Source organism: Sprattus sprattus (assembly GCF_963457725.1).
Source record: "Sprattus sprattus genome assembly, chromosome: 4".
Classification (NCBI taxonomy): Eukaryota; Metazoa; Chordata; class Actinopteri; order Clupeiformes; family Clupeidae; genus Sprattus; species Sprattus sprattus.
Window position 1 is genome coordinate 4,236,507 of NC_137923.1, and position 20,934 is coordinate 4,257,440.

General features: G+C 41.7%; 1 protein-coding gene across 1 annotated transcript; it reads left to right on the forward strand.

The window, feature by feature from the left end:
* Positions 1–10,301: 10,301 nt before the first annotated feature.
* On the forward strand, positions 10,302–20,017 carry LOC308364491 (histamine H3 receptor-like; the record flags this gene model as incomplete). Its single annotated transcript, XM_080837625.1, has 3 exons — positions 10,302–10,542; positions 10,756–10,922; positions 19,244–20,017. 3 exons carry the CDS (start codon positions 10,302–10,304, stop codon positions 20,015–20,017), a joined length of 1,182 nt encoding a protein of 393 aa, XP_080693751.1.
* Positions 20,018–20,934: the final 917 nt, after the last annotated feature.

The window sequence follows — 20,934 nt, forward strand, 5'->3', positions numbered from 1 at the left end:
ATTATGCAACAATTGTACCTTAAAATAACAGCTTCAAAATAATGTTGGTGGTACACTAACATCTCATACAGAGAATAGTGTCTGTACCAACATTTGTTTTCCCTGGTTAGCCTCCTTGTGTATTTTAAGACCTTGTGTTTGACCTGTCCTGTATAGACTGCTCTCTAAGTTTCTGGTCGCCTAGTAAGTAAAGCCTTTTCTTTTGTGATTGAATCTTTGTCTTGTCATGCCCTTGGGCTCAGCCTGCATGCATCAAGTCGTGAAAATGCCTTTTTGAAGAGTCAAACGATTCAAAGATTTATTCACAAACCTGTATGTCTTTACTTTTTTTAAAGTCTAATGAAATGTCACCATGTGTCAGCTATCAATCTGCACTCTGTCCTGGGAGTATTCCAGGAGGGAAGCCTAATCAGACAGGCTAGAGCTTCTCTTCGCCTTCTCATCTGAGCACTATCTAAGGCCATCAGAGCTAATGAGGGACCTCTCTCTATCAGAGCACTGGGTGCAGCAGTCGCTTTGAAGGCCCATGTGGGTGTGAGCCATTTGGTGGCTATGCATTAGAAAAGGACAGAGAGAGATGAGAAGGGAGATGAGAACAGGCTACTCCAGGTAAGAGGCAGCAGAGCCAATGAGTGCATTCATGGCTCCTATGATCTGTGAAACACTCAGACATGGTGGCATAGTATGTCAAAGCGCTTTCATGTTTCCTGTATGTTGCCTGTAGCTTTGTGTGAAGATACTGTTCGAATGTCTGTGGCGTTTTAACACCTCAGCTTGTCATAAAAAACAGCCTGTGGTGGAATTATAGTGATTATTGAACTTATACAAATAGAGATCAGTAATACAAAAATGTTCTAGGACATACCACCCATACAATAAGTGATGGGGTGAACTGAAGTTTGAAAAAAATTGTCAGGAAATTGGTTATACATATTAGATTCTTGGCAAAAATGAGAACGCTTTAGCTTGTCTCCATAGAGGAACCATGAGACGCTTTCCTCTCTTCCTGTAGGACATTTTTGGAAGCTGAACTTGGATCTCTCTTAGGTTTTTAAAAACATGTTTGGTCAGAAAAAGGTTCATTATTTTCAGTAGATCCTTAAGCTTTTGAAAGAGCCAATGAAGATCCCATACTGGTTCTATATTGCAGGTTCTATGTTTTGTGTGTTTTTAAAAAAAAAAAAAAACAGTTTCCTTCAAACATATGAAGCAATATGCCACTATTGCACTGAGCACGCAGACTATATTCATCAAATCAGTCTTAGTCAGTCTGGAGCTCTGAGCATGCTAATTAGGTTAGCAATTACTGTAAGCTGTCACAGTTCTTTAGTGTCGAGCCGGACGCCGTGTTCTCCAGTGTCTAATCCTCTTCAAATGACAAGATAATGGAGATGATGAACCAAGGCTTCAAAGGAGAAGTGCTGTGAATTCTCTACAGAGACTCATTTAGTAGAATGAGAAGAAAAGGCAGACAGAGATAGGGAAGAGAGGGAGGTAGAGAAAGGGCAAGGCACTAGTGGAGGAATGGCATATTTCCCTCTCTTTTACTGTTCAGACAACGCTCATCACATGAATTCTCAATCCTCCATCTCAGCATAGCAAGTGACATAATATGCAAAATGCCTTTATGGCCAGTATCATTGTTCATCATACCTGTGAAACTATAGGTTAACCAGAAAGTTATGATGACATCCAGTTACTGAAATGATTGGAAAATTATGCCCTGCCATTACTTTCCAATATGTTCAGCTCCACTCTGCCCCAGTGGGTCCAAGTGAAATGTCAGCACTCACCACTTGGGGGGGGAGGGGGGGGGGGGGGGGGGGGGGCTGATAGGGCCAGGGGGCTTACTGTGGCAGTTGTTAAGGTGACTCTAATCTGCCTGCTGCGCACTTACTGTGCCTGATGCTTTATTGAAATCAATCGGTAATTGCAGTGAACTTTGGAAAATAATGCTGCATGTATTTCTTTCTCTACTGAGAGAGAAAGTCTGTCTTGTGGCTGATGCTCCAAAAGTACTCTCCACACCAAGGGTGAGAGGAAAAAGACTGAATATTTGTCTTTTATGTATTGATTTTCATCTTGCAGCGCAAGGGCACCATTTGTGTATGTGCCATGCCTCTGTTTTGTTCCCCCGCATGCTGTCATTATGAAAGGTGTACTATATGGCATTCATGCAGTGTGTTCCATTGCTTTCTCTCAGTTCATGTCTTTCTTAGAGAGGGTATGTTGGTAGAGACATTTTCATGACAGTGTACTGCATGAAGACATAAAGATTAATCATAATGATATATGATAATGATATACAGTATGACAGTCACCATTTCATATGCCTCTATAGATATTTTCTCCATCATCTGTTTCATATGTCCTCCTGCAGCACCTGCAGCTGATGACGCATGATGCCAACTGATGAGCTGGAAGAGCATTTCTAGATTAATGCATGACTTCATACCATCAATGAAACAGGTGAGATTCCACATGCAGTTGGGTACTTTAGCCTGCTAAAAGTACTGCTACAACACCCCAGTTTATCATCACTTGGAAAACATGTTTTCTGAAGACCTCACTGCACTCCACTGGTAGGGTTAACACCGTGCTACTGGTATTACGCCTCTTGCAATGGTCCTTATTAAGCCTCAGTGTAATAACATGTGGACACATTGTGAGGTCAGTCGATTGTGTCATCACATGGCGACAGTAGACGACAGTGCCCCCTGCTGGTGTGTAATTGGCCAGGTTCTCACTGGATAACTGCACCTGCTATCATGAGGGTCATCATCTCATACGTCTTCTCTTTTGGAAACAGTGTTGTCTGTTCTTTAGAGGGATACCTTTGTTTACACGGTCAGTTTTCAGCATAATCCGTAAATGCCCTGATGTGACAAGTGATCTAGGAGGCCCATGACAATGGGTTGAACCATTGTAAGCTTATTAGCTGTGTATAAATTACATTTTTAGATTTGACATATCAAGACATCAGATGTTTGACTATTCAGAAATTAATCATTTAGGATAAGTGTGGAAAAAAGTGGGTACAAGGAAGTATTTTAATAAAAGACAGCAAAATTAAACTTAGTATGCATATCATATTCTCATGTATCCACTGGAGGTTGGTTGGTCACTTCCAAAAGATCTATCAATTTGATCCTCCTGCCACAATTGAAATTGGAGGTGGTTAATATATAACCCCAGTTTGACAGTCTGCCAGACAGTCGCTCTCTTTATTTCTCTCTGGTCGAACAGTAAACTTTTCAAATAATTGCTCTAAACAATACCTTCTACCTCAATTAAACTTCAGGCACTGCTTCGGTCCTGGAGCCATTTGAAATGAATGCTGAATGAGGCCTGTGAAAAAGGCCATCAGTTACCATGACCATACCATAGCCACTTTGTTCATCACACTGTACTAAAGGTATAGCTAAGTGTCTTGGTGTGCTCCTAAACCAGTAGCAGTAACAACATTTTTTGTTGTTGAATATCGCTCAGCAGCTCAGTAAGCAGAGACCTCACACTCTAGAATCTATTCTAGAATTTGTTTGTGTAATCAACTTATTACCGATGGTGCAGATGGTGGTGGTTCCCTCCAACCCCTTTCAGGCCATGTCTCACACACTCAGGCCTAATCACCCACATTGGCTTGGGTACAGTATTTTACCCTCTTCACCTGAATGCAGACAGGCTTTAGATGAAACAAATATGCATTTAGTCATCCCATCTCAAGTTGAGAACTAGAAGTTGGTCTTTTAAGATGTTCTATACCAAAGGATGTTGAGAATGTGGTCTTTAAGTCCTTTTCTCACATACTAATGTACTCCAAGCATGGTCACTCCCCTGCAACAGCTCTGTGGACTATATCAAGATCATGGTCAGTTGGCAGTCGCGTTGGATGTGTTGATGGCGCTCACCTCTCTGATGCAGTTTAGGATGTGGGCATTTTTGGGCCTAGACTGTAACACAAACCACCAACTGAAAAAGCTCCATCTGGTGTCATGGAGTTGTGGAAGAGGTTGAATAAAGGGGTTTGAACTCCATCATTAGTTTAACAAGAATACCATAATTTCACTTGAACAGTTAAACAATATTATTTATATTTTATAATGAGTTAAGTAGCTCAAACTAAATGACAATTAACAATGAATAATAATAATTATAATATTAATAAGCAACAGGAGAATAAATGAGAGCATTGTCTGGCAAACAGAATATATTGATTGAAGTAAAACACCTGTACATCAAGCAGTGAATAATTTGATGGACAATCTAGTCATGCACAACTTGCGATAAAAACAATCAACTTCCAAACCAACCTTATGATAATATTACCCCATTGTACTGTTCATTTGAAATTGTTCTACTTTCTGGTTTTTGTGAGTAATCAGGACCAAGTTCAAGAATATGATTTAAGAATATTTACTGGATAGCCAGAAAATAACTAGTTCCATTATATGTTTTGAATTTTTTTGTACACACATGTCTCCACCACACTCCTGTGAACCTATTATTTCCTTCCCTTCATGGCTATACTCTATATAAAGAGAAATAGACCCTTGGAGTAATCTGACATTTTGAATCCACCATTTCTTCAAAAAGGAGTTCCAGCCCTCTCTCTTGGGGTGTCTTCTCCAACCATTTCCTGTGATTCTTAGTTCCCAGAATCTATTAAAAAAAATCCTCTGCATTTGATGAACTGAGCACATTGATGCATCTCACTGGGCTTTTCCATTTGTTTACTCCAAAGCATCCAACAGAAGGTAGGGGGTGCATGGTGTGCCAGCCTGAGGAGTCGGAACAACGCCCGTTAGCACAGAGAACCAACTGTTGCTTCATATTGATTAACTGTTCAAACAGGTTTTTCCCACCGTTTGCTATATAATAACAATGGCTTCTTCTGTACGTCAGCAACAAACATTTAATTGATTTCATAACCATGGGAAAGATGGTTCCATATGGTCTTGTCACAGTAGCTCCTGCTTCCCTGGTGATGTTGGCAACCATGCTACAGGGATTGCCCTGGGTACAAGTATGCCTTGACAGCCATCTTTTATATTGTGATGCTCAGAGCCAAGTTGTAAACTTGAAAGCTGTGCTACGTCATCCTAATAAGAGTGGACCTTAAACCAAGCTGGTTGAACCGTTCGAACCCAACTGCAACCACATTCCTGGTGCACAAACTCTCCCAATACAGGCATTCCCTTGTGTGATCTGTGCCCACACAAAAGGTATGTTCCTGACTCATTAGCCTCATCGTATGTATTTCTTCACCTCAACTTCTAGTGCAGTTAAGGCCATTCCAGAGTGTACAACTATTGTGAAACTTAACTGAAAAGCATAGGACAGCACCTGGTTTGGCTTTTCTATAAACTCAGCAGGCTTAGTGCAATTTCACAGAACTGAAAAGCTTGCCTGAGTTCCCTCTTGATCTTCATCTGCCCACTTATGTTATCATGGATACCTCTGAAAATGAAAACATCGCACATATGGCATTGAGACGGAGGTTGCCTTTGCATCCCACTTCATCTCCCCAGCTTGAGTGGGTAAAGTGTTCCACCATGGAGAGAGACCTGTGTGCCTCCATATGGGGAGAGAAGAAGTATTGAAGTGAAGTACTCTCCGCTGAGAAGGTCACTCTGTCCTACTGACTGACCGCTGGGCCGTTACCACAGACTTGTGACTTGACAAAAACAAACAGCGGTTGGGAGGACATGCGCCTTGGCCTTGGTTCAAACTAAAAGAAGGACTTGAAACATGTGAAGAAACCACCTCAGCTACAGAGAGGCTCATCCAAAGACCTGAGTCATTCCCCAGTTTACTGAAGCATCAATTGAATGGGTGAGCTACATACAAGTCATTGTTTCATTGGCGGCACAGCGCCGACTGGTGGTGCAGGTAGACAATAGTCAAGACATCACAAGCTCCAATGTGAGAAACCTAAACATGCAGGAAAATGCCTTAAAATGCCTGAAACTCTGTTGCTTGAGCAGTGGCATGAGAGGACTCAGGAGAAAAATCACTTCCCTGTTGCACAGACTGAGGACTGAGTTGCCAGGGGTAACATGCTGTGCTGGTTATTCGAATCGGGTCACCGGATGGCACCGGAGGGCATTTTATGGGTTTGAAATTAGGCATCTGCCTAATTTCAAACCTATGTGATAATGTCCTCATATCTTTGTAATAGTAATAACCCCAAGGCTTATATGGTGTGTTATGTCTTTACAGCTTCATGTGTTGGATGGTTATACTGTTGGATATACAGATGTATCAGGTACTGTATGCAAAGAGGGAACACAAATGAACATGAAAATGAACTGCTCATCATGCCCCACATAACTACACATTTGTCTGTCGACCTTATTTGACCACAATTTAAATATTCTTTTATTTGAGGTGCATGGTGCCATGACGTAACATATCTCATTGTATTACCCAAGATATTTCATTTGCACTTTATTTAAATGCTTTCATTCACTCCGATGCCATTGTTTCTGTTTAATATGTACACAGTCCCAGTCTTTTTTTAAAGTCTAGTCTTTCAACAGGGTGACCTTTTATTATGTCCTTTGAAGCACAGCAGTGAATGGCTGTGTTTCCTTATGAGCAACATTAATATTAGAGAGCTTCAGAGGCATGCTCTGTCAGCCACCTGCACGTTGGTTTATGTTTAATGCAGCCACTGTTTGAGATGCATGCTAAATATAAAGGAAAAATAGTATGTTTATGCCAAACTAAAAGCATCCACAGCAAAGATGCTATTATACAACAAACACAGAAGAGTGGGACATGCTGGGAATGGATGAATGGAAGTATTGGGGATTTTGCAGGCCTGTCAATTTGAGAAGTCCATCAGTAGAGTACTCAGAAGTAGAGCGTAAAGGCCTGTGGGATATAAGGTATGCAAGAACCACAGCAAAAAATGTATATGTAGATCAACCACAGCAGTTTTTAAACCTTATTTTATATCATTCAAAAAATGATTATGTTTTATTTCAAAGTCATTTATTTCTTGCCACACAGCACGACACACAACACACCCGTTCATTGGACGGCGACACAGGACACACACACACACACTGGAGGAAGGACAGCCCAGGATGGGAAAATGCAGAGGATAATTTCCATCTGCGACATCTTCAGCATGCGTGTGTGACACAGCCTTAATGGCGCCCGGGGGCCAAGTCAAGTGCTCATGTCTGTCTTGGTCAGGGACGGACAGGAGAGTGTTCTTATTTGCCTAGTTATCAGTTACCTAGAGTATTTGCCCATTATCAGTTTATATACATTGCATCTAGAGAGGGCTACTGTTTTTTTTTGTACTGTTGCTTAGCAACATGTCTTAAAAGGTAATGTTGAGGAGGCCAGCTGCAAAATAATTTCTTCATTTAATGCTACAATGATTTCCTCAATAACATATCACAACTGTTGCATAAAAGAATAAGAAATAAGAGTAAGAAAACACTCTAAAAAGGATACAAATCTACACAATGGACTCCCACACTTCTAAAGTCTGGCCAGAGGGCCAAATGACATCTTAATAGAGGACCTCTCTCTGATCTTCTTGCATCAAAAGACCACCATTGTGTGTATTCACATTAACCCCATGCATTGAGTGCTATCAGATATACTAGCACAAGCTCAAGGTTAGCAAGTTGTTTATTAAATGGCATTTTTCGCTCCTTTCATTTTGTAAATGAAAAGAAATGGTAATTGTCAAATCTTTTGAATTTCCTCATGGCGATTGATGTTTTCATTTTCGTCTGGATAGCAAACTTTTTTCGGCAGTGGGCAATACGGATCCATATTGACCAGGGAGGAGGGCAATACGTGGGTGGCATGACTATGCATGAGCCAATCAGAACGCTCATACTGTTGTTTCCATATAATTGGAATACATGTTTTTAAATTTGCAGCTTAAACATGATTATGCTGTGTGCGGGGTCGATTCTAGGGACTCTGGGGGCCCCAAGTCTGAGCATAGGCTCCCTACCCCTACCCCCTGACCCCCACCGTCTACACATCTACACAAGGGTATCTGTTCAGGCAAACTTTTACAGAATCATTTAAGAGGATATTTTGGAAGTTGCTGTTACCTTCATATTGGGATCAACAGATCCTACCTTCTTTTCTAGATCTACCTGTGGAGACATGTATAGGTCTGCTTATAGGGATGAATTAAGAAACTTGATGCTGGCCGGGCGAGTGGAGCACATTTAGCGGTGCCCCAGCTTGAAACATTGTGTGTGCCAAGCCGACCAAGACAATGAGGAGAAAGGACAGGTGACTTGCCAAGCCACAGTGGCAGCTCCTCAGCGTCTCAGGCGAGAGCCCTGGAAATCATCAGGGTAGTCCGAGAGGGGCTATTGGCGCGGGGAACCCGGGCATGTCACACAGCACTGGCCAGTGCCAGCGCCCCTCAGCGCCCCCTCAGCCAGAGTCAAACTTAGGCAGGGCAACACTTCAAACACTGTTCCCTCCCTCTGGCTGCCCATGGACTTTATGTTGACAATGACAAGCTGCCTGGGACTAAAGAACCAAGACTGCAGGGCTGGGCAGCAACCAATGGCAACGCAACACCACCGCCACAGGTGAGTGGGTGCAGATGAGCAGAAAGAAGTGGCTGCAGGTGATGGTCGTCCACCATCCATTATGGCTGGCCAGCATCCAGGCCTCATGCATCATTGGGCTGGATCTACTGACCAGATGGGGGGCTATGGATGTATCTGGAGCTACCCTACTTCTGGGCACTCAAGGCGTGGCACTCCGCGCCACTGGGGAAGGTGAGCCATTGACCAGAGGGCTGCCACATCTGCGACACGGGAGTCAACAAAGTGCAACCCCGCAGCCCTCATGTCATAACAAATTCTATTTTTATCCAACAAAACAACTTGTTTCAATTCGCTGTCGGAACTAAACTACTGCCAATAGGCCAAAAACATAGCAGAAAAAAAAAATCTTCAACCAATACAGTTCATATACCAACATTGATCGTTCAACTCGGATTTTGATCGGTCCAGAGAAGCGATGGAATTTTAAATAATAATTATACATTGACAACAAAAGCTCTTGTTTGCACAAATATAGGCTTTTTGGCTGTCTAGGTTACAATCAGTTTCAAAAACTCTACCTTGCCACCACTTCTCCTTATAACACAACTAAAAGAAAAGGAAAACTCTCCCTTTTGTTTGTTCACCTCTCACCCTACAACGGGGGGAGGGGTGGTCCTAATTTGACGAACTGGTGGGTCAGGCCATGTACAGTGCTAGCTAGACTCTCAGACAATGTGTTTAGGGTGCAACCAAGCGGTGCTTCTTAGCAGACACCCTACCAGCCCCTGGCTCATCTCGACAGTAGCACAGAGACTGAACTTTCATCACCTACACCCATTGTTTCACTTTCACCACAAACTACTTAGGCACCCTAACATCTGTACCAGTGCTTAAGAGACTGTCTTAAATGCCTGGGTCGTTTGGGACAATTGACCAGCCAGGAAGGTGCTATGAAGTGTGCAAGGGTCTCACACTTCTGTAAATAACTGTGTAATAGTTCAGTCCCATAATGCTGTGCAAATGTGTGTGTGTGTGTGTGTGTGTGTGTGTGTGAGAATGCTCATGTTTAATTTGAATGTCTTATATTCCATTTTATAATGTGCTCATGTTCCATGTTTGTGTTAAGGTTAGCATGTATTTCTGTTATTGATTTGAACCCATATGCTATGCTATGCGTAATTGAATGTGTTTGTTGAATATTTGTCCATCCTTACCCACGGTCATGTGTAATGTAAATAATAGCCCCCCTGAAGTTTCTTGCCTAATGTATCAATTTATCTCCATAGTGATTTGCTTTATAAATAGCAAGACGCAAAAATAAAAGTCTGACTACTGTTTCATTCGTTACAATATGAACACAGGCAAACATAATGTTATAAGCACTTCTACAGCTGGGAGCATAGTGCAGTTCAAAGTATTTTCAGTAAGCGTCAATTCCATTCATTTCAAGAGGCAACAGGATTGAAGTGGGCGGGATGGCAATAACCGTATACAGTGTCCGCCCGGCGCATGCCAGATGAGAGTTCTGCGCCTCCGCTTCCATTACTTCCACACTTCAACGCAGCGAGGACCTTGTCTATTGACTTGTGAGGGCCACAAGGCAACACTAGAGGAGGGATGGAGCAGCATGAACGAAGAACGCATGAACGAGTTCCTTGAAAAATGTTTTTGATGTGGAAGCCGACCTCCTATTACCGTGTTTGGTTTCTCTCTCAAGTACAACAGCATTTACATTTCCCTGCTGTATGCGCGAAGATAATGGGAGGTGACGCGGCTGTGATGAACGCCACTCGGAATTTTATAGCCAATAACTCCAGTAGAGAGGAGTCCCCCTTTGCCCGGCCGGTGATGGTTACCCTGGCGGTGATGATGGTCACTTTGGTTGTAGTGACGGTTTCAGGAAACGCTCTGGTCATATTTGCCTTTAAAGTTGACAAAAGTTTAAGGCGGCAAAGCAACTACTTTTTCTTGAATCTGGCCATTTCGGATTTTCTTGTAGGTGAGTACATTTCATCATCTGTACACATCTCATGATATTTTAATGTGAACGAGTGATGGATATTCGCTGGCTATTTCACAGCGTTCCCTTTTAGCGTTAATCCATTAGGGTATGTCTCGTTTAAAATACGAGTTTAAAATAAAGCTGCCGTTTCAAAACAGACAGTAAGTATGCTTTGTAAAACTGTAGAGTATAACATTTCATTTTATCTAGGTGCTTTCTGCATTCCCGTGTACATCCCATACATCCTCTCTGGTCGATGGATGTTGGGTAGGGGACTGTGTAAACTGTGGCTGGTCATGGACTACCTGCTGTGCACTGCATCGGTCTTCAACATCGTCCTCATCAGCTACGACCGTTTTCTGTCAGTCACTCAAGCGGTAAGCTAGAGCCAAACGTAGGCAGTAATAAGCACAGAGAAAAGTAGTGGATGACATGTATTAACCAGTCTGACAGTATTGAACAAAGATAATCATGCTTCCATAGGAGATACAGGATATTTTGGAGTTGCTAAGGGCAACTAGTTAGTCCTTGGTGGTTATCATCTTGGTGGTTACATTTGCCATGTAAGCTTCTGAAATGCATGTCTGTGCCACACATTCTTAATTTCAAGCCTAATGTAGTGGTTGATCTTCTGCCCCTGTGGTTTCTGCTGGATCCATTCATCTTTGTTAGCCCGTCATTTTGGTCCTTTCATTAAATGAATTATTAGGGTTATATGGGTTATCATACTTGTATTGTCATCTCTAGAGTCAAAGAGAGATGACAAGTAAGGTTTAATGACTGCTGCAGATCTGTCTCTTTCAACACAGCTGATGTAATACATATTATGCATTTTTCTGAAGAAACGGTGACAATGGGTAATGTTTTCACAGGATTAATAGAAATCTTACAGGAATGCCTTGCCAAGGTGTATGTGAATAATTTGTAAGCTGCTTTATGTTTCTGAGCGTAGACTTAATTACTGTCTAATCCCATCCTTCCTATTCTCTTCCCATTCTCCCACCACCACTTTAAAGATAATTCAAAGGTAGTTAATATATCCCGCAACTCATAGGTGTAAAAATCTTTATTAGTTAAGGAGAGTTGCCTGTACAAAGGTGTGAATAGTATATGGCCCAGTGTTCCTGTCATCTTATCATCTGAAGGCCGTCTCACTGACTCAAGTGGGATACTTAAAAAGGCCAGCAATTGTTTCCAGATGGGAAGATGATGGCTCCTTCGATGATTGAGAAAGGAATACATGAAAATATCAAAGCTGCTCCATGAGTCCTCAGTACAAATATCAAAGCAGAGATGAATCGGAATCGGATCAGAAGACTGAGGCATGTAGACGCATAATCTCCCAACCAACTGAGTTATTTAACCATGTTGACATAGGCTTCACAACAGGCAGGGTGAAAGAAAATAGAATGTGCCATTGGCAAAAAAGGCTTATAACCCTGGCCCATTAACAATGTACTGTGTGTACAACAGGCACTGAACCCAACTGTACTTCATTAGCCACCATTTCTTATCAGTTAATCTAGTGTTTAGAAGATATTCTGTACATACAGGGGCCTTGGCAGATGCACTTTAGGGCGCTTCAGGCAGGGGAACTAAATAATGCGTTGCTGTTTAAACTTGAGGCCCAGGCCCCCCTCAAGTAGGTATAAGCAAGAAATATGTACAGGGTCATATCCCATATTTGCCATCGTACATGTCATGCTCACATGTTTTGATGTCATGAAGAACTGCTCAAGAGGTGCTGACTGCCCCCAAACCCTGTTAATCTGGCAGCACAAGGAGCTTCCTAAGTATTGTGTTATACACAGAAGTAATAGAAACAATTAATATGAAAGAGGCATCAATGCCACAACTAAAACAAGACATTACAATCTTAAAAGCAGTTGAAAGCTTAATTAACGTGGTTTAAAAAAAACGAAACCCAGATTTCACTAATGCAAATCCTTTAGACGTACTGTACGTAGTGTCACGGAACAACTACGGGACCACTGAAGGTTTCGTGAATTACTATTTTGCGAATGGATAAGCAGCACAGATGAACAGGGATACCGAACGGCTTTACAAGGCACGTTCGCTCCTACATTACAGTCTAGCCCAGGAGGGGCGTAGGCTCGCAGCACTGCGAGAAATGAGGCACGGGTTCACAGGAACGCGACATCAAAACAAAGAGCCAAGCTCTGAAAGTAAAAGGGCGATCTAACAAAACCAGGCGGTTAAACAAAACACGAGTCCAACTCGGTCACTACACTAAACTTAACTACAAACAGTAAAACAGAACAGAGAACAAGAAAGGCAAGCGAACGCTAAGACAGAGATTCTTACGGATGGTACCTGTTACAGTGTGACACCAAACAATAACCGACACCTGAGTGCAGGTAGAGTGGGGGATATAAAGGGCAGTGACAGGTGTGGGTGATCACTAATCAGTTGAGTGCAAGAGGGGGTGCAGGTGATCGCTGAGGCTGATGTGAATGATGAAACCTAACGTGACTGTGAATGTGGTGGAAACGCTTACAGGTGCAGGTGTAAATGATGAAACCTAACGAGAGAGCAAGTGGTGGGGGTGATTGAATCAGCTGAGTGCAAACGAGGTGCAGGTGATCACTGAGGCTGGTGTGAATGATGAGACCTAACGTGACTGTGAAAGTGCAGTTTGGGAGAGTGAGTGAGCTGAAGGGGGCGTGGCCGGAGCAGAGCTCCGCGGGAACCTGACAATAAGAGGCCATAGTCCTAGCACACGCAATGTTCCAGCGTTCCACCACTGGAAAAGCCAAAAAGCCAGACCATGGAGGGCCTAGCAAATAATAACTTAAAGCATCTTAAAAACAACCACTGAAGTACTCAAGTACTTCTCTGAATTCAGTACAACATGCACGTCTGACAGTGAAATCAATAGATTTCTAACTTCGAGGGCTTTATGTTAGCCTTCCATTGCTCTGATAACTGACTAGCCTTGGACAGAAACTGAGTATGAGTTCAGCTCAGAAACAGTGAGAGCTGAAATACTAGTAGAGGAAGAGCACTGTTGTCAAGGAGCCATTTAATATTGGCCTCAGTCAGATGTCTAAAGGAGGAGACAAACGATCTGTATTTGAGTAAGTTCAGACCCCATCAAGCTGCACTGGAAGGGCATAACTGCCGACCGCAGGCAAGGTGAAAATGAAGTGCTGTAATTCTTAACACAATGTAAATAGTCAGGCCTTTAAAATGGCACTTGTGAACATAAGGATGGTGTTGTCACCGCCATAGAGTGAAATTCACAGCATCAGTCTGTACAATAGTTTACAGTTCATCTGTGTCAGCCAAAGAAACGGCAGTTTAGGCGACACATAATAACAACTCTTAAAATAGTCATGTCATATTCTTAATTCAATTCAATGAATTTTATTTATATAGCGACAAAACAATACAATGATCTCAAGGCGGTTATATTCTTATGGCAGAAGGGACTGAATGTCCAGCCTAATTGTGTGTTTGAGGTGGATTTTCATTAGATATTATCAGCACTTTGAGCACTTTGTGTTGTAAAATGTTAAGATGCCCATTGTGAGGATCGTCTTATTTCCCCCGCACAGCAGTCAAAGGGCTTTTTATTTTGTAATGTTTTATTTAACAGTAGTTGAGATGTAGGGAGTAAAAGGGAAATGCCATTACACAGGAATGATTGTGTTTACTTGTCTGTAAGCTGAAAGGTCAAGTTTCAATAGAAAATCACGTACAGAAAAGGTCTTAGTTTGTCAAGCCAAAAATGTATGTTTTATTTAATTATTATTTATAAAAATATTGAATGTAATGCGTATAATAAAGTATAAAAAAAACTACTGTCTGTTGTATACTGTATACAGCTTTAAGTGAAACACACTTCAGGTGTTATTCAGCACTACTGCCAAAGAGATAGGGGATCTGCCAATCTATGCACTATGTAAACAATCACCATACATATGCTTCCCTAAATGACTGATTTGCATAGGCCTCCACATGATAATGTTTTTCAATCACACGTCAAACATCATTAAGCTGCGTTAATAGTGTAGGTCTGCAGATAGAGCACTGAGGGCAATGATCCCTACATAATTGCAGATAATTAGGAAATAACTAAAATAATTTTGTTTGAAAGTCTGCTAAATTGGAGAAAAGATTAATGGGAAAACATGATTAGAGTGAAGTTTCTTAAGTATTTCTTGAAAACATCAAGGCGATGTTCAATATTTAGAAAATACACATGTTCGGAATCCAAACCTTTGTAGCATTTTCCAGGTGTTTTTGTGTGATTACAGCGCAGAAACAAAGAACAGAGCAATATTATATATATATATATATATATATATATATAGATAGATAGATAAACAGTATATACTGTATATATTATATTCATTCAGATAATTACATAAACTGTGAATGACTTAAGGAAGGGGACTGGGCTTTAATTCGGGTTTTCATTTGGTGCTTTGCAATATTCTCTAATAAGTCCTTTTCAGCACGAAGTAAGAATGGTCCTCTGTGGTTAATCTTTTACAGCGAGTAAAAACGGCTACATTTACACTACAGCAAGTTTTTTTTAATCCATGGATTGAACCCACAAGATCTAATAGGCTATTTAAAGCTTACTTACTTGGATGACAGAGCTAAACAATGTCAAAAAAGGCTGGCATTTCTTTAGACATCTGAAGAGCTTTAGGAAATACTCTGTGGGTTCAACTGTTTGCTGTATTTGATCATAATATTTATGTCTCACCCCCCTTATTTAGTTCTAATAAATGGACAATGTCGGTCACCAAAATAGTTATCTAAACAGCTCTCTATTTTAGGGCCTCAGCCCTTAGTCTCAGGAGAATACATTTTCGGAATGTCTCTCTTGATGTCCTCGTCCTCCTCATGCCTCCACCCCCGCTCAACAACTCGGACTATCATCTTAATAGAGGGAAGGGACCTATTCCAACCAAAGGCTCCACTTCAGCCCATCAAGCCAATTGTGGTATAATTGGTCATTAAAAAGGCATGAAGTGGCCTGCGATTGTAGCCCAGTGTCCAGTTCGTACAAGAAGGAAGCAACGCAATTCTCTACATTGCAAATGGTCCACATATAGTCTACATTACACGCATCAAAATCAACACTGCTCCAAATAATAAGTCTGAGCATGGTGCAGGGTATGATGAATGGAGAAAGTTACAACAATTAGTCCATGTCCCAAAACACTTGACAGAAATGCCACCAACAACAACACAGTTGGTACTGATAAAAAGTTTGCTAGCAGGTGTCTTTAGGTGATATAGTTGGCATGCTCTGAAAGCTTTTACATCTTTGCAGTTTCCCAGACCATAGAACTTCATAATGTATAGCTTGGGAAGCTAGGTGAGAACGACAGGTGTGTGTGTCTGTCTTTTACATGACAATTCATCAAAATTAATTTGAAAATGAAAGTTATGTAAGGGATAATGTATAGAACGCAGGTCCTTATCGGAAAATAAGTCCCGACAGGGTGAACCGGACACCGACGCGAAGCGGAGGTGTCTTGCTTCGCCCTGAAGGGACTTATTTTCCGATAAGGACCTGCGTTCTATACATTATCCCGCTTATTATACGGCAACTTGCCAAAACTAAAAATAACTTAACACAGTGTGTCTTTTACAATGTATTTGTTACTATACGTAGTGTTAAAAAGCAGAGAAATAGTTCGCCAAAGACGTTGAACTTCAAAGACGTTGAACATTCTTTAGAACACAGCTGCTCAACCGTCCGCTGAAACTCCATTGATAAGTTACCGGACTCAATACTTTCGGAATGATACGAAAGACCTATATCAGGAGCACAAAACCCGTTGCCATTGACAGCACAGCGGTCATTATATGCAGGTCATTATATGAAAATAAGTACCTGCGAACGTTGGGGATGGCCCATTCAAATCAACAGGGCTTTTTGGAACGTTCTGAAGAGCCGTATAATAAATCAAAACTAGTTACCTCATAACATACCTCAAAAAGTGGCAAAATGCTAAATATTTTTGCTTTAAGTCAAGTAGAAGTGCTTGCTAAATAAGTAGCCTTAAATGTTAAAGAAGAAGATTTTAAAGAGAAACACGTGCACATAGAAAGCCTATTGGGACAATTCAAATTGTGAATTGTCATTATGTACATTTTGTCATTCTAGTCGAGCCATAGAGTGTTTTTCTGTGGATCAGATGAATAAGATGTCTTTTTTGTCTGCTGTGGAGATGAAAGGTGGCCAGGTCCTTCTGGTCACTACCATTTTTTGCATAACTCGCTCTGTGATGCACCGTCAAACAAACCTTTTACCCAAACCAACTGACACGAGGTTGAGGAGATAGTTGCATACTTTTCATTTTGTGGAGAACTGTATTTCCCATCACACTTTAGCTAAATGGAGGTCAAGATAAGTCAGCTGTAAAAGCAGCTCTGAAAACCAATTTTCTTACCCATACCATTATGCGAAGGAAATGGGAGAATACAAAATGTAGGCGTCTTCATTATGAAAAAGAGTGAGAATGAGAACATATTGTCAATCATTGCCTTGGAAATTGGATTACTCTGACGTTGTTTACACCATTTTACAGTCTATTAACTCATGCCATTAAATGGTAAAAAAAAACGTCCACTATTTTCACTTTTCAAAATGGAAATGAAAACAATATATCATAACACTATCAGAATAGGTTGATGGCTATGATCTGAAAATAGCCACTGATATATAATTGTAGATGTCCAAGAACAACAGCAATGTTAGAATAGAAGGGATTGATTGTCGAAATAATGTCCAAGAAACCATCCAAATGACTAACAGCAGTTTTCCATAAAGGCTATAATCATAGTATGTCCAATACCTTCAGTGTATGTTGACATGGCAGGTGATGTTGAAAATATGACCTGTCAACCTGATCAAAGATGAGTGCTTTGAGTAAGCCACAGCTGGTGCCTGTCATCAACACATCTAAAACATGTAAGGGATGCAACCCTTAGAGGTTCGCTACTACTAAAGGCTTTGCTGTGTTTTGGCCCAGCTTGTAGAACGAAACTAGGCAGAAGAGGGGAAGCATTCATGTTATAGAAATGGATTTTATTATTTGTTTCAATTGGGGATCCTACTGAAGTACTAGTAGAAGTAATTGCTGTAGAATGTAGAAGAAGAAGAAACTGTTTAATTTGCTTTCTGCTGTATTGAGGTTGACACTGATACACTGGATTTCATGTGACAGTGGATGGTGCGCTTCCTCTGTACTACAGCCTCTAAAGTGCGCTCTGAATTTCGCTATGATAGCGTCTCTATGATAGAACTGAAGATTAAGGGCCTGACAATGGACCTTTTTGTTTTTTTTTGTGCAAAAACATTTTAGAAATGAATACCAATCACCATTAAACGTCCTCTCCCTTTCATCTCCGAACATCCAAGGAACTGTTATCTTTGATCCTCAAGAGTCTGCTCTGTCTAGCCACTCCAGTAACCTCGGGCAAATGGATGGTGTGTGCACCACAGTCCCTGAGAGGGGAAAAAAAGAAACCTTTAAAAACAAATGTGAGTAGAGGACAGGTAACCAAAGGCATCAGTGGTGGCTTACCAGCTCCTGTAGATTACCAGAAGTGTTAGATCAGCTTCTTTCTTCTTAAAGGACTACCTATACCTGGAAGAGTTTAACTCTTTGTTGGTTTATTTAGACATTTCATTTTAGCAACTGAATAATTCAGTGTTCGATTACTTCTCAAATACTCAGTGCCTCAAAGGTAGATGTTCCTCACCTTGTGGCATGTATTGCTGGTATATTTTATGATACCATCATTTCTTTAAAAAAAATGTTGTTCAGAGCTGATTTGGATGGATTTAAATCCAATACATGGTAACACTGTCACCAACATAGAAACCAGTTTTCCTTGATCAGTGGTTGATGCTGAGCTACCCCGTGTGTTTACTTTGAGTGGCCCTTACCTTCACACAAAGCTGTGCTCTTGCTTTTAGGCTCTTTTCAAAATTATGCTGGTGCCCGTCTTTGCTTTTATTAATGAACAAAGCACTCCATTTGGCACTTCTTAATTCAGTCATGTCAGTCGTATTTCTCTTTCTCTCTCTCTCTCTCTCTTTTTCATCCGTGTTCTACTATACACAGTCCACTTTCAGTTAATTATACATACACCTCTTTCAAGTGCAAATGAGGACAATCCACAGTAACAGTAACCTGCCTCTGAATGTTTGGAGTAGTCTAAAACTACCCCTTACTGCTTGACCATGGTTAAATGGAGTGCTTATTTTACTGTTGGTCTCTCAGGTGCCTTAGCTGCTTGTAATTAGATTAAGAAAGAGCCTTAGTTACATGTTCTGATGAAATATTGGTAAGATTGTTTACCTGAAATGTAGTTGACTCAGATTATATCATAGCTGTTCTTTGTTTGTTTAAGGGCAGGCAATAGCAGAGATTACGGTTTTGGATTGGGATCATTCTGGCAAGTACTAATGTTTACACATCTACGAACTGTGGCTGTTCAAATGAACAATGTATTGTTCTGCAATTAACTGTTGAAACGTCAACGGCCAATTTGGTTTGTCTGTAGAATGATCTGGTATCGATAAATGAGACAACATGTATCGGCCTCTGCACAGACCTGCATTTCATACCACACAGGGATTAGAACGTGGGTTCACTGGTCTCATAAGGAGAAGGTTACGTCTAATTTTTCTCCTTCATTTCAGGTATCTTATCGTGCAAAACAAGGGATGACCAAGCAGGCTATTGGGAAGATGATTGCAGTGTGGGTGTTGGCCTTCCTTCTCTACGCTCCAGCCATCATCTTCTGGGACCATGTGTCTGGCAAGAGCTGTGTGCCCGTGGACGAGTGCTTCGCCGAGTTCTACTACACCTGGTACTTCCTGCTAAGTGCCTCCGCACTTGAGTTCTTCTCACCGTTCATCTCGGTGGCCTTCTTCAACCTCAGCATCTACCTGAACATCCGCCGGAGGAGGCTGTCTGGCGCCAAGCCCAAGCCCGTCCCGGAGGTCTCCTCCCAGGCCGAGAGCATCCGGCTCTCCCCTCTTTACTACTGCCACTCCGTGCTTTTCAAGAGCAAGAAGGCGGCGGCCATGGCGACGGCCAACGCTGAGGAGGACAAGGGCTCGCTGGACTCGCAGATGTCATCTCCTCCGGTGAGCCGGGTCGGCAGCAGCGGCGGGGCCCAGCGCTCACGGCTAACCCGAGACAAGAAGGTGGCCAAGTCGCTGGCGGTGATCGTGTGCGTGTTCGCCGTGTGCTGGGCCCCCTACACGCTGCTGATGATCATCCGCGCGGCCTGCCGGGGCGACTGCGTGGAGCACCACTGGTACGAGGCCTCCTTCTGGCTCCTGTGGCTAAACTCGGCCATCAACCCCTTCCTGTACCCGGTGTGCCACAGCAGTTTCAGGCGGGCCTTCTCCAGGATCCTGTGCCCGAAACGGTGTAAGTCCAGCAGGCATCACCTTCAGCCTCCTTAGTCTCCCAGAGCGCTCTCCCTTAACCCTCCTAATAGGATATGGCGAGGTAAACAGTCTGTGACACATATTAGGTCATATTCTTTGGCATCACAAACTATTCACTGCCGGATACTGTGGACACTTCTACAGGAAAAAAGAGAGTAGTTTCATTGAGATGTGTTATGCATACAAATCTGCTGATGTGTTTTTTCATTATTTTATATCTATCATTTACTGTATCAGTTCCCTTAATTTAACACATGCAGGTCTTTAGGGAACTTTAATTTGCATGTCGTACAAGAGTCTTGTGTCGTGCTTATTCTTCACCTCATTGCATAGCTCTGACACTCATGATATTATCAGTGATGGCTTTGTGGTGTTGTGGTATGCTTTTTTATCTCTGGGAAGCATAATACCTGATGAGTTGACAGGTCACTAAATTCCTAATAAGTATAAAATTGAGAATTTAAATTATACATGAAATTAAGGGTTAATCTGTATAATATCATTTCAGTGACTAGAGTAGACGCCACAGGAGAAGTGTGTATGCAAGAGCTGATGTGACTGTTTTGTTCAGTGTTAAAAGATTTTGAGCTAAATACATTAACCAGTACTGATCCAGATTCAGGTTTACAAAAAAAAACACTGCATCACTACAAGTCGTATGTGGAAAATGTTTATGTTACTCCAGAAATAAAATTGCCTCGGTTAGACCAAAAATGGTCTTCTCGTTAGAGGTTTTATTAAAAATGTGCACTTAACAAAATAAACGTTGTATTCCACTCTGCCATTTTCCGATACCTGGGTATAAGTACGTAGAGATGGGGATCAAAATAGCATTTCAGGCAAATAGGTAACAATATTGTAACATGAGCATTTTACTTGTACCAGGATCACTGCAAAAACTCACACAGTCCTCCACATTCACCGTCCGTATA